Consider the following 15000-nt stretch of genomic DNA (forward strand, 5'->3'; position numbering starts at 1 on the left):
TACATTAAAATATATAAAACTTTATTTACACAAGATATGTAAAATATTTAAAAGCAATTCATTAAAATGTTTTAAAATAGAGAGAGATTAACCACCACAAGACACTGCTCCTCAATGCTAATGTTTCTGCACATCAGTTTCCAGTTAGATTCCCTTAAAAACATAAAGCATAAAAACAGGTCATGTGTTTCATAGATTACTGTGGCAAGAAGCAACACAAACAAATCCCCACTCATTTTGCATAGGCTGTTTGATCACGCACTTACAGCATGCTCCAGACAAAAACAGCATATTTGTGGTCTTGACAATACCTTGTGGCCCCAAGGCAATGGTCTTTACAAATTTAAATTGCCATTGCATGTATTGTCAGCGAAGTGTTCAGCTTAAAAAGAAAGATGGTGATGCACCATAGAATTTTATATTGGCAAGATTCAGTGTCCAGCACAGTTAAAACTCATGGAACGTGCAGCCTTTCCACCAATGAGGCGTCTACCCCCCTGGCGAGGGGCGGAGTCATGCTGCCGATTGGCGTTCCGAATGTAGCGGGGGTCTTTAGGAGGGGATGAGGCAGCTAGACGTGCTTCTTTCAGCTCCCTTGAGAAAGGAGGGAGGAGGGCAAGTGAGTTACTCTGTGGATATACACTGGTGAGCAATGCTGCAGAGTCACACATTACGGTCAGGCTTTACGACAAATAGGATTGATACAGTCAGAAGGAAGCTTAAGCACCAGTTTTGGCATGGAATCATGAACTGGGCAATAAGTCCAGTTCAAGCCCATGTCTCCATGCCAAGACAGTACCCAACAAAATTCAATGAAGCAATGTTATAATGCAGCGCATCATAAAAAAGGAGGTTGTACTGAATTATTAATTTTAAATGAAATGGTTAATGGTTATTGGATTTGGCATGCATCCGCTTCTTGAAATCTAGTTTTAGCAAAAATGACACTCATAGATCTTAAAATTAGTCACATGCCTTCCTGAAACAGGACTACAGCCACTAGAGGTGTCACTTGTCATATTCTACTTGAGAAAAAGGATCCTGCTAGCACACGTTTCGTTCACACAGTGCACGAGGAGTACAGAATTTAAATGAATGGAGAGTCAAACTCCACCGCTGCTGCCCCCCACAGTATGTTAAATTTGTCTTGGGCAAGTTCCTTTGATGAAATGGGTTTAAAAATTGATAAAACATATTGGTGCACATCATGGGTAATAATTAGAAATGGTATACAATACTACTTCCCATTAAATGTAAATACTATTCATTGTTCAACTGTTTGTTATACGGTATTCAAGTTCGGGCTGTCAATTAATCGCAGTTAACTTCTGTGATTAATGCACGTTAAATCAAACTCCTGTCTTGTCCCTCTTAGCATACCGTAATTAGTTTAGACACCATTTTAATACACTCGAGTGGATGTCAGGATTGAATGAGTGTCGTCATTGTTTGAATATAAAAATTAGGTCACGGAACCGCATTATATAGCAAAGCACTCAAACTGAAGGCCTTGCGAATGGGAAGTTTATTTATAAAAAACAAAAACAGAAAAAAAAAAACAAAAAAAACAAAACACACAACCTTGGACGGTTCATTGGCTAGAAAGAGGGTTACTTGTATATACTGTCAAATTGAGTTCCAGTATTGCAGAAGTGCATCTAGTCTGCTGTACCACCTGCGTGATAAACATGCTTTCACTTCTCAAAATACACTTCTGCTACAGACCATACAATTATTTAAAAACGGCAATGAAGATCAGTTTGAGTAAAAGGAAACTGATCATTTTAAATGCAGTAAGGCAAGTAATAACACAGATTCCATTGTGATTTAGCAGGAGGTTCAAACAATAATAAATGCTGGATTGTAAATAAAAAAAATAAAAAAGAGAAGGGAGGGACCAACAAATAGGATCCAGAAATACTAAAACAAGGTTTTTATGCTGGGTTGTTTTTCAGATAACACCAACAGTAATAAAACAAAACTTAAAAGGACATGGATTTAATAATTGTATCAATTAAATATGCATTTTTTTTTTTTTTTAATAGCTTGCCAGCCCAAATGCAAATACATGCTCAATTAATTCAAATACATAAAATATGAAAACAAAATCTACTAGTCTGAGATACTGTACAATTAGCAACAAGACGTCTCCAAAAGGTGATCCTCATACAGCACCATATTGCAACACAATTGGGGTTTGACTAATTGAAATGGGTATTCGTGTGAAGCATGTCTAAATTGCAGTTGGAGAAAACCCAAAAGGTAAAGTGTTGGAAAGCCAACTAACAGCTCCCCTAGTGGAAGTAATAATATTAACAGGCTCCTTTAAGTGACTGCAGTCCTGTGAAATGTGCCAAACTTCAGGTTGGTGACCCAGAAGGGTTTTGCTTTGACAATCCTAGAACTAAACACCCAACCAGTGTTCATGTCAGGTGAATTTATAGGTTTTTATACATAGTATAATGTTGGGTATTTCTTTATGTACTTTTACAAATGATTATCAAGCATTAAGTAGCCCCAGCTATCAAGGCTGGCTTTTGCCCCTCCAAGGATGTAGAAAAGCTACGCACCTCTCCAGCATGGCTGTCCTGAACTTCTCCACTTTGAGCTCCTTGAGGAGCTGGGCGGCAGTCTTCCCGGTCCCTCTCCTCAGGACCGGGTGCCGACACAGCCCCGAGGCAGAGGGCCGGAGAGACACATCCGAGTGGATCAGCATCTACGGATGACAATAAAACAAAGTCACTCATCAAGTGGGGGTGAAGTATGTTCAGGACTGGGACGAGAAGAGAAAGAATCTGAGCTGCAAGTCTAATCTCCCGACCAGGATGGGCGTGAGACAAAGTTGGTGGTACGCTTTCACAGAGCTAGCCAGACTTGATGGTAGGACGGAACCGGAAAATCAACCACCTGAGAAAGGGCGTCATTGCAAGACTGCTAAACAGTTCTACTGTGATCAGCTGGGGGGCATGCAATGATTGGACAAAGCATGGTGCCATGCGGATCACAGGGAGGAGTTTGGCAGCACAAACTAATGCGCCGGAGTGCTACGGTTTGTTTGTAGAGGATGAATAGGACTGGGAGCCGTCACCTGGGAGCACTACTGCCTCTGCACAGCACAGCCAACCCCCAGAGCACTTTTCCGTGCACAAAGGTGGACGTGTTGGAATAAGGGATGTGTGTTTGAGACTGCAAATCCGCCATATTCACTCTCCCATACCACTGCTGGTAGAAGTGGCGGATTGTATTTAATAAATTAAATTTTACAGACCATTTGAAACTGACAAGTAACTGTTTGGACATTCACTTCTTCCCCACACCACTCACATCCTGACAATGACCCACAAATGAAGGGCCCAAGATAAGGGCATTATACAAATCCTTTCAAACCAGATCTGCTATTCCTTCATAGTAGATGCTTAACAGACCAAGTCAAACCGAATTCAGACCTGTATTAATGCAGGGTAGGACGTGGCAAGTCATGGCAAGCTGGTACCACTGTTTTGCTCAACTTAACCCTTTTTGTAGGCATCACATATTTGAACTGATCCTTTTATTTGCTAGCCTTTTTTTATGTTTTGGTTAGATATCAAGTGTTAATTTTCTGAAAGTCATTTTAAAAAAAGAAATAAAAAAAAGTGTACTTCATGTATTTGAAAACTAATTATTATTATAGTTTTTGGGAGAATTAAATCAACTGCCCTTTTTATGAAAAACCTAATTCTGTAAAATTACCCAACATCTGAATGAAATAACATTCCCCCTCCATTTTACTCAGACTTGGGACACTCCCCTCCTATATCTATAAAAACAAGAATGATTTCAGCTGTTCCAAGACATATTGCAAGCCACAAGCTCCTTACCACACAGTCTGGCAGAACTGCTGAAGGAGATTAACATTGATTTGTAGAGCTGAAGGCTTACTATGACCCCCGTGACCTATTATGAACCTACACCAATACTATTTGTGTTGCTTGATACGTTATTAGCCAGATAATTATAATTTAATAAGACAAAAACCATGCCATATAAAAAAAAAAAACGACTAGCTCACCAGAAGTATTTTAGCATTTGTTTGGTAAAGCAAATCGTTTAACAGTGCCCCTGTGGCAGGATGGCTTGCAGTGGTGAGGTGTGGTGACGTCACGGACCAGGAAGTAACAGAACCAAAACAGTGGATGGGCGGGTGAAGCTGAACGCTACGCTGATTTTATTAAATAAATAAATAAAAACAAACAAACAAACAAAACCAAAAGATTTAAAACAAACACAAAACAAAAGGGCACGTTGGCCAAACAAATAAGCGTGCTGGTTTTAGCACCAGCATGATACTTGGCAGTTGTTTTTCTTATTCTTCTCGCTCCCCGTACTCTCCTCTGTACACTATCCCCCGCAGCACTGACAGCTGCAGGTTCTTACACTCTGGCCGAGGGGTTAACTAGCTGTTAATTATCTTATTGCCCCTCGGCCACAGTCTGTACGCGTTTAGGAAGGATGTGTGATTGTCAGCTAGTTAATCAGTAACTGATCAGCCATGCATCTTGACAAGGTTTTTAAAATATAAAAACAACAAATACGCGGCGCTTTGAACTGCGCCGCAAACAAAAATACAAATATATAGGGGCGGGACACTCTGCCACACATGGCCTTTTCAGCCACCTCCCCCCTTAGTCCCCAAAGTCCCGGCTAGCAGTCCCAGCCCAGGAACAGGGGCAGCAACGGGCCAAAGGTGGCGGCCACGGTGGGATGCCCTCCTCCCACCCAAACAGCCGTAGCGTTCTGATGGACCGCACACAGGCCGGCTCCTCTGGCCAAGAAAATTTTGGGGGTGGTCCTGACCTCCCCCTCCCCCCCCCCCCCCCCCCCTCATGGCTGGCAGCTCCCCTCCGTGGGGCTCCGGCCATCTGTTCTCCTGCAGCGAAATTGCTGCGGGGGGAGCTGGTCTCCTGACCTCCCCCCCATTCTTTGTGGCCGGCAGCTGCCCTTCATGGGGCTACAGCCACAGTATTTCCTACCGCATGGCAGGACTGGTAGCAACCCCAGGCAAAACAGGACTCTCGGGAGGAGACTGCAGCAGCAGCAGCGGACCCTCGGGAGGGGAGCCCTGGCCATGGAGGCGGCAGCGGGAGCTCCACTTCTCCTTCGTACCCTGTAAATGGTGGCTCTCCAGGCGATGCAGAGAAACAGGCAGGCATCCTTGGGCGGTGCGAGGCAGGGCAGGAGTAGTCCTTCCCATGACGGTGAAGGCAGAACCAGCAGGTATTCACCCTCTGCTGGTGGAGGTGGGAGGGGCAAGCAGTCCTCCCACGGCGGTTGAGGCAGAACCAGCACGTATTCTGCTAGTGGAGGTGGCGGAGGCAGAGGCAGCTCCTGCTGCTCCTCTCCCTCTGCCGCTGGAGACGGCTCCTCTCCCTCTGCCGCTGGAGACGGCTCCTCTCCCTCTGCCGCTGGAGACGGCTCCTCTCCCTCTGCCGCTGGAGACGGCTCCTCTCCCTCTGCCGCTGGAGACGGCTCCTCTCCCTCTGCCGCTGGAGACGGCTCCTCTCCCTCTGCCGCTGGAGACGGCTCCTCTCCCTCTGCCGCTGGAGACGGCTCCTCCCATATCTGCCGCTGGAGACGGCTCCTCCCATATCTGCAGTGGTGAGGTGTGGTGACGTCACTGACCAGGAAGTAACAGAACCAAAACAGTGGATGGGTGGGTGAAGCTGAACGCTACGGCGTTTATTTCTTCGCAGACGGCGTTCAGCTGATTTTATTAAATAAACAAAACAAAAAAGATTTAAACAAACAAAAACAAAAGGGCACGTTGGCCAAACAAATAAGCGTGCTGGTTTTAGCACCAGCACGATACTGAACAGTTGTTTTTCTTATTCTCTCCGCTCCCCGTACTCTCCTCTGTACACTCTCCCCCGCAGCACGGACAGCTGCAGGTTCTTCTACTCCGAGGGGTTAACTAGCTGTTAATTATCTTTACCCCTCGGCCACAGTCTGCACGCGTTTAGTAAGGATGCGTGACTGCCAGCTAGTTAAATAATCAGTAGCTGATCAGCCACGCATCCTGACGACGTTTTTAAAATATAAAAACAACGACAAACATGCGGCGCTTTGACCTGCGCCGCAAACAAAAATATATAGGGGCGGGACACTCCGCCACAGCCCCCCTTTACCTTCAGCAGGTTGTGCAATTCCATGGAGAGTTCCTGGGGGATTGTGGGAAGGTTGCCTCGACGCAGCTGGTGCCACTCCTCCCCGTTCTTGGGCAGAGACTCTGCACCGGCCGCTAGTATGACCGTCAGACCAAGGGCAAAGATATCTGCTTTGTGAAGGTGCAAGAAATCCTCGAGAGAAAGGGAGCAAGAGCAACTACAATAATATCATGGAACTACCAACTGGTTGTTTCAATTTGCAGTATAACCAGGATTAGATTTGTTTACAATGGAGTCAGTCGTCCTCCCTCTCCCTCCAAAAAACATTAATGTAGCAAACGACAATATGCATATTTGGTCACAAGTCAGTGCCAAGGACAAGGACACATTACGTCAGTGGATAACACAGCAAATATGAAGTCTGCATCTTAAAGTCTGTAAAATGTGTTTATTTTTATTGTACAATAAGAAATCATTGACCCAAGTACAGCATCCAAAGTTACCAATAGCAATGTAGTGCACCAAATGTGTAAAAACAGCCTTTGACAAATTTGAGAGAGTTACCTCCTGCAGAATCTCACTGGCTAGAAAGCGTATGTCTCCCTCTTCCACATGGGGACTGGAGGTGGAGGCAACATGACCCAGGTCACCTGAGAATAAATATATATTTTTTACACTACACAAAGCTGCATTACAGTCATATAATATAACGCCAAAAGTCTCAATATTAGACTGCTTACTAATGTTTTAAAATCCATTGCCTCTTATTAGCAAGATCACCAAGCAATTGTTTTCTGTTGAAGACATTATATTTTGTATTTTATACTTTGAAATATACATTGCATTTGAAATATTTGCATGTCCTTTATTAACATAAAATATGAAGAGAATCACAATTATCAGCACAATACAAGGGGGACCAGGAATATTAAAAAGCCAATACATTGATTTAAAACCTGGCGCTCACCAATTTTATAAACCACATCTGTAGCACAGTCCTCACCATCTTCCTCTTCACTCTCGTCTTCCTCGCCTCGAAGGTGTGACAATGGCACGGCCCGTCGGCACACAAAAATATTACCTATGGGTAACAGAGGGTTTTTACAAGAGATACAACAATTTATTGATCGCCATAGATTATTTTGCAAGCCCCAATTAAAACAAATCATGGTTGATTAATTGCAACGTTCCTTATTTAGAGCCTCACAAAAGGTATCTACCCATTAACACATGCTTGACTTGACTATAGGTCCTCTATTTGTAGTCAAGAAATACCACATTTGTATTTAAATGCTTAAATACAAATAGTTCCAATTCTCAATTAATATATTACCATGTATAATATGCACATGTTTTTAGTTTTATTTGAAAGCTTTTGTGAAGTGTCTACACATTTTATGCCTCCAGTGGTTTTAGAATACTGTTCAATGCATTGGCTGTTCGTTACTTGTACAATATTTGGTTTAGAAAATTTAGTTTTTAATGTAACCATCCAAACTCTTCAAAGCTTCCCCTCCAAATGGGCCAACCTATTAGCACAGTTAAAAACATAACTGCCTTCAGCATCTAGCACAGTGAAAAACAGCCCCAGCCCTGCTCCTCACTAGGTTTGATGTCCAGATGCACCAGGCGTGAGCAGTGGATGTATTTCAGCCCCATGGACACTTGCAGGAGAATTTCCTTCAACTCGGGCTCCTGGAAGAAGTGCCCCTCGACAGCATTCCTAGAAATGGCGTCCTGAAGACTTCCACCTGAGGAGAAGCAGCACCACAAAACAATGAGGTCAAGGGAGTTTATTTCACATAGGCAGCAAGATCAACCTCGTCCTCACTAAGGCAATAAACTATTTGAGGTTGGAGGACAATACATGATTGGGAATGTCATAACAAAATGAGCACAGACAGCAGAAAATTCGATACAAATAAACCTGACATTTAAAATAATAAAAAATAAAATCAGACCAAGCCAGGATTTAATAGATTGTGTAAATTCACTGGAAATTTAAAATAAAAACAACCTTTTACAACCTGTCCTTGAAGACAACAGCACCCCCACCATATATTATTTATTTTAGAAGATAGCCTTATCCAGGGCGAATTACGATTGTTACAAGATAGCACATTATTTTTACATACAATTACCCATTTGTACAATTTTTTTTTTTTATTGGAGCAATTTAGGTAAAGTACCTTCCTCAAGGGTACAGCAGCAGTGTCCCCCACCTGGGATTGAACTCACGACCCTCCTGTCAAGAGTCCAGAGCCCAAACCACTACTCCACACTGTACAGTACAAGGATAAGTGTTCAGACAAAGCAGGCAATCTAAAAAGCTGTTAATGACTTGCTCCATTTTACCACAAGGCAAAAATAAATTTGTTGAATATTCGTATACAACCAAGGTCCTTCATACCTTTTTTTTTTTTTTTTTTAAAAACCCAGAAAAACTCCTGCGTTCTACAAAAGCTATAGGACAATATTTACGTTCACCCAAAACAAATGAAAATCCTGATTTACACCAAGAAAATCAATGCATTTACATCCGGAAGGGCAGCAGTGTGGAGTAGTGGTTAGGGCTCTGGACTCTTGACCGGAGGGTTGTGGGTTCAATTCCCAGTGGGGGACACTGCTGTTGTAACCTTGAGCAAGGTACTTTACCTAGATTGCTCCAGTAAAAACCCAACTGTATAAATGGGTAATTGTATGCAAAATAATGTGATATCTGCATAATGTGAAATAATGTATAATGTGATATCTTGTAACAATTGTAAGTCGCCCTGGATAAGGGCATCTGCTAAGAAATAAATAATAATAATTTATGCAAATAAAATAGATTTTAGTGCAATATGGGTCTGTCTGTTTAACATGCTGAAGTATTGACACCAGTTAACTTCACCAGTATTACAGAGTTCACTTTCACAAAGAATAGAAGCAGGCAAGTAGCATCCTTGATACCAATAACTACTGATAAATTCCCAGGAAAGAACACAAGGCTTACCATTGCAGTACTCTGTAAGTCGCCTTGGATAAAGGAGTCTGCTAAATAAACAAATAATAATAATACTCATTCTGGATGAGCACGAGTGCCTTACCATTGCAGTACTCATTCTGGATGAGCATGTGGTCCTCTTCTGCCCAGGCGGAGTAATAGCGTACAACATGGGGGTGATGCCCCAGGACAGCATGGGCATACACCTCCCTCAGTGCCAGCTGCCTGCAGAGACACAACGAGCAGGGTGAAAGGAGAAAGTTTGGTAGAGCACATTTAAAAAAATAAAAATAAAAAAAACAAAACTGAGAATTTATTTATTCCTTTCACAAGATGTTAAAGCGTCAATACTATTTAGAAAGGGGAAGTGCCAAGATCAAAATGGACATTTTTGCAAGCTTCAAAAATCTCTCCATGTGTACAACCTACCCAGGAACCCTTTCTAAATTACATCTTGTTGGTGTGTCAACCACAAATGAAAAATGAATGACCCAAGTTAAATTACAGCAACTACAAACAGTACAAGTACACACAGCAAACCAACCAACTAGTTAAAAGGTGTTTCATAAACTGTCGAGGGGAGTTCTGTTCCTCCAAAACATGCAAGTAGAAGCCTCACTCACTCATCTGTGGAGCCAGCCAGGGGTCTCTTTGATCGTTTGATGGCATAAAGACAGCCATCCAGCCTCTTCACACACTTGTAGACGGCCCCAAACTCGCCCGCCCCGATCCTCTCCAGCTCCAGGAACTCCGTCTCGTATCGAGACACCATGTTGTTCTCATGGAGAGCAAACCGCTGAGTTGAAAGAGCAAGAGAAGGTTCAGCACACAAACACCCGTGTACTGGAACCATCTAAGAGAGATCCGATGGGGGTTTAGTCTTGTCACTGTAGAATACCACCACTCATAGGGGCAGTTAGGAGGCACAAGGTGACGATAAATGGCAATATCGCACAATGACACACACCCTGGAGTGCCATTATACAATAGAAAAGAAATTAAACTACCAACAAAAACATGTTTAAAAGATAAAGATGGCCAGATAGTCACAGCTGTGACACCCTTACCATTATATGGTACAGTAACTGATGTGGACAAAATGGTCAGATCTTATGGAATAGCTGCAGAGCAGTAAAACAATGTTTTTTGTATAGCAATTAAGATAGGAAGTGTTGGAAAACATGGATCGAGAATTGATTAGCAGTTTGCTACGCATGTGGACTGGCAGAGCTATACTGGTGTTCTTTTCTGAAAAGAGACTAATATTGCAGATAGCAGACTGTTTGGTTCAAATTGCATGTACTGCTAACAATTGAGAAGAGACCTTGCGTCTACAAGCTTCTTGTCCAACATTGACTGCAAGCTAACAAGATAACAATGCTGTGGACCAGAAGGAGCCAGGCTCTAAGACTTTTGGGAATACAAAGCATAAAGGAGCTAAAAGGCTCCAAGGGACTGCCGTTGGACCCAAAGGTTCACAGGGAGAATAAGAGATAATGCCACTGGACTCAAAGGGTCTCAGGCAAAACGGAGAGATAGGAACAAGGAAGATGACAAAAGCCAGATGTATGGACCTTTTTGGGGCACCAGGGGTCTGAAGAATGCACTGAGTTCAGAGGTTGTCACACTAGACTACACACACTAAATGAAATATATGGTAACAGGATAATGTGTTGTACCTTTTCTATTGGTTAAGTGTTAGAGAAAGAGGAGGTGGACTATCTATACAGAAGGGTATTTATTGTCATGCAACAATTGTAAGAACGAGTATTCCGTTTGTCCTGTACCTGGGACCAGACTCCCTGCATATTTCAATAAACCTAACAACTGATTGAAGAAAAGGACTCTGTGCATTTTCTTGAATCTACTTACTCACCATCCTTTTTCTTAAGTTACATCAGGAAGATTAATTTATCTATGGAAAACGTAGGCAGTAGATTACTACAGGTACTTCCCCAAATTACAATTCTCGTTGGCCAACAGAAGCATTCAGAAGAACTATATTATATATATATATATATATATATATATATATATATATATATATATATATATATATATATATATATACACATATACATATATATACACACACAAGAATTTTAGACATTTCTTTTAAGTGTTTAAAACAATGGTCTCAAGTTCCATTACACATGGGGTGCACAACTCATGTCCTCTGGCCATTCCACAAGTTACCAATATAATTAATGGATCAATTCCTGATTAGAGTAACTAAATTGTAATTGGTTAAAGTAATTAAATTATAGCCAGCAAAATACTTCCATAAACTTTCACTGCAACACACATTTTTGTATTTATTTTAAGACATGATATCTGCTAGGAACTAGGATTTACTTTTCTGTAGGTTTAGAGCAGCAGCAGCATCAGATTTGTGGCTTAACTTTGGCTGCATACCTAAACAACCTCTGTTGTCAGTGTTGAGTCAACAGAAACATCACAGAAAGGTAAATGCCGCCGCACAGGTCTGGAAGACTTCATTGAATGGATAAGATTTTAAAAAGCATTACATTTTTTTTTTTTATATATATATATATATATATCTATCTATATCTATCATTTAAGTACTGCGAATGAAGCTTGACTACTCATTATCTGCATCTTCCATATACAGAATATTTACAGTTTCACACTTGTGGACGCCAACATCTTTTCCATTGGCTAGCTCACCAGCTGTCGGAGCTTGTTGAGGCATCGTTGAGTCAGTGCTGCAAATCAACAGCTGTCAGAGTTGTGATTAGGAATGATTTTTGTAATGGCTATTTTTGCTATTCAAATCTGAGTTTAGATATGAACCCTTTGTATATGGACATGGCTTCAGTGCACAGTGGTCAAGTTCAGCCATAAACCATAAATTCAATCCTGTACTGCAGTTCCAAGTTATCATGCTTTAGAGTTGTTGAGTTGCATTACCTTAGAAGGCAGAAATACATCTTCCTCGTCAGATCTCTTGCGTTCATCTCTAAAAAGGACAAAGCACAATTTAGTGAAGAAAAGTAACTCCATGAATATTGGACTCAAATGGCATGTTGCATTATCAAACTCATGACAGTATTGCTACTTGAGCATTCTCAGGGCAGGTTAAGAGAGTACATAACACGGCTCAAAACAGGAAAAGGTGTCAAAATCCTAGACTTCTTTTTGACACCTCAATGTCACATGTAACTTCCAATTGTACACATGTTTCTAACTAAATTACAAGTTACAAGAGCCTTACTATCTATGGATACGATTATTCGTCTCATGGTGCACAAGAATCTAAGCATAGCCTAGCATCATTCAAGCTCTTGCCAGCAAGCCAGTTGACCCTCACATGTAATTACAGACAGCCATTAGCTTGAGGTAAATGGGTAATTTAGGACATACAGCAATGAACAACCCAATGAGTCAATCAGTGGAGACCTAGTCTACTCAACCCAAGCCAGGGATTTAGCAGATGCCCGAGAGAAACGGCACTGTACCTGCCCTCCTCATCGTCATCCTCCATGCTCTTCCTCTTGTGCCGTTCATTGGGTTTCTTAAAGGGCTCGGGAGTGAAGGGGTTAACGTTCACAGAAGGTACGCGGGCTGGTGGGGCTGGATCTGACCCGGCAGTAAATCTCAGTAACCGTGGACCATGGCAAAATTTACTGCTGGAGTCAAGAACCCTCGCCTTTGATAACAAGCTCTGAGGAAGACAAACAATTACTTGGGTACAGCAAAGTAAAGATGAAGCTGCAGAAACACCTTCATTCCACCCCTCGACTTGCAAGCCATGACTTCAGTATCTTCTCTTGGAGAGCAGAGACATTTTGTCCAAGTAAAGAAATACGATACTCAACTACATTGTGCAAATTACAAAAAAGAAAAACTTTAGATAGAATTGCTTTCGGGTCACCAAGATACATGTACTGTATCCAATTCTATGAACAACATTCGCCGCTATTCTTCTACAAAACTACTAAAATGAATATGAATTTGCGGTCATTAATGTTAGTAGGAAGATTGTCATGAAATTGTAGATTCTCCTCACTTACCCACCTAAACAGGGAATACATTTCTATACTATGAGACTACCCCTCAATATACATAAGATTTTTGAAAAGTATATATTCTCTGCTAGGCAGGGCACTACTGCAAAACAGATCTTAAAGCTTGTTGGGGCAAATTGGTGGCTCCATCCGTTTATTGATTGTTAACCTATTCTACCAATAATTACTGAAACACCCATCTGACCCACCAACAATCTTAGCAACACACTTCACAAAACAGTTAAATGGGTGCAGGATTCAACACCATAGTCAGAATCATGCATATGATCCTCTGGTTATTTAATCCTGCATTCCAGACTACTAAATGCATTTTTTTTTTTTTTTTTTTTTTTTTTTTTTAAATACAAGAGCCATCTTTAAACAACTTAAGACACCGACCCCCTGCCCTGCATTACTTTAGGAGTGTTGGGAGAATCACAAAGACGTAGCTTCCTCCAGGTGGCGTAGTGCAAGGGGGTGCCATGGCAGTCGCCGGTGGGACTGCGGCTTCCCCGCGGCGTGCAGGGGGAGGCAGAGCCCAGGTTGAGCTCCCCAGTTAGGTCCTCCTTGTTCTCAGAGGCCCTGGGAGACTGGCATTCCTTTGTCATCCGCCATCCAGCTTTGGGACTGTTCTCCCTGGAACTCCAGTCATCCAAGCTGCTGTCACAGCTGTCCTCCTCACCACCGCTGGAGAAGCTCAGCTGCTGGATAATACTGCCGCCGAATCTGATGCTGCTCATCTCGTCAGAGTGGAGATCTACAGGGGACAGGAGACAACGTCAAAACATCTCCCATACAGGAAACATTTTCATTACCTTACACTGAAATTGGCCCTGCAAGACAGCAAAATGTCCACATGCTATGTAAGCATTACATACACCAAGTAATTGCAGAATTTATTTGTCATGCCTTAGATTAGGATGAAACTGCATATAAAAGAAATGTGTCAACGTAGGAAACAAATCACATCAAACAGAGCAACACTGTCAATAAGGTCACATTAAACCAAGGCCGACTCTCCTCTTAATGTCGAGTGTCCCCATAGGGTTTCCAAGAGTTGCCAGGTTTATTTATGACCGAACCAGGAAGCCAATTCAGTCTCAAAACGGGCCTTATTTAACATCCCTTTTTTAAATTTGTAAAATATTACAACTTATGTTTTGTCATGTTTTAAATGACTTACTTAAAAAGTTTGCCATTGTTGAAAATGTGGTCAATACACACCACTATATTAAAAGAGCTAATTTAGATTTAAAAACAAACATAACTTACACTTGCAAATATTCAGAGAGTAAGAACACACAATTAACGTACCTGTAATTAAAATACGAATTGTCATTATTTGTCCTAATTTCACTAGGGATACAGACTAGGTCATTTTATTTACATGAACATTTTAATCTAAAGTTTAGTCAGGAAATAGTTTCATTTCCTACGTGTACATATTCAAAATACTATTATGCTAAAGGTATTATGCTAAAAAAAATACACCAACTTTAAATATATTTGCACTTAAAAACAGCGACATTGTAACCTAATTTTGAGAAAACATGTTTGCAAGGGTTAAACGGCCAGAACACGTTATTAACACTGTGTGCCAAATACATTCAATTACTGTTTTTTGTGTTTGTTTTTTTTTTCCTTGCTTGTTTGCTTGAAATTGTTTTAAAACGCCATACCTGCTCTCCCACGCTTTCTCTTTGCATCAAACTTGAATTTTGCGCGAGGTATGCATATTTTAAAGCGCTCTTAAATACCGCCCACTTCGTTTACTGATTGTGCCAACTGGTTGACTGATGCATGGCTGATCAATAATTATCACCAGCTGATGAACCTTTGACCT

General features: G+C 41.6%; 1 protein-coding gene across 4 annotated transcripts; it reads right to left on the reverse strand.

Moving 5' to 3' along the window:
* On the reverse strand, positions 1-14942 carry LOC117416099 (wee1-like protein kinase 2). 4 transcript variants are annotated; one of them, XM_059026772.1, is made up of 13 exons: positions 14837-14880; positions 14430-14471; positions 13574-13914; positions 12609-12814; positions 12061-12109; positions 9753-9925; positions 9233-9354; positions 7748-7894; positions 7111-7224; positions 6708-6793; positions 6165-6335; positions 2571-2716; positions 1-594 (listed from the first exon to the last, which is right to left on the reverse strand). In XM_059026772.1, exons 3-13 carry the CDS (start codon positions 13895-13897, stop codon positions 432-434), a joined length of 1701 nt encoding a protein of 566 aa, XP_058882755.1. In that variant the 5' UTR covers positions 13898-13914; positions 14430-14471; positions 14837-14880; the 3' UTR covers positions 1-431. The 4 variants fall into 4 exon arrangements, with proteins under 4 accessions (XP_058882755.1, XP_058882756.1, XP_033883041.1 ...); XM_059026773.1 differs by lacking the exon at positions 14430-14471 and having other exon boundaries at positions 7147-7224; positions 14837-14942; XM_034027150.3 differs by lacking the exon at positions 14430-14471 and having other exon boundaries at positions 14837-14942.
* Positions 14943-15000: the final 58 nt, after the last annotated feature.

Source organism: Acipenser ruthenus, chromosome 7, assembly GCF_902713425.1.
Source record: "Acipenser ruthenus chromosome 7, fAciRut3.2 maternal haplotype, whole genome shotgun sequence".
Taxonomy (NCBI): domain Eukaryota; kingdom Metazoa; phylum Chordata; class Actinopteri; order Acipenseriformes; family Acipenseridae; genus Acipenser; species Acipenser ruthenus.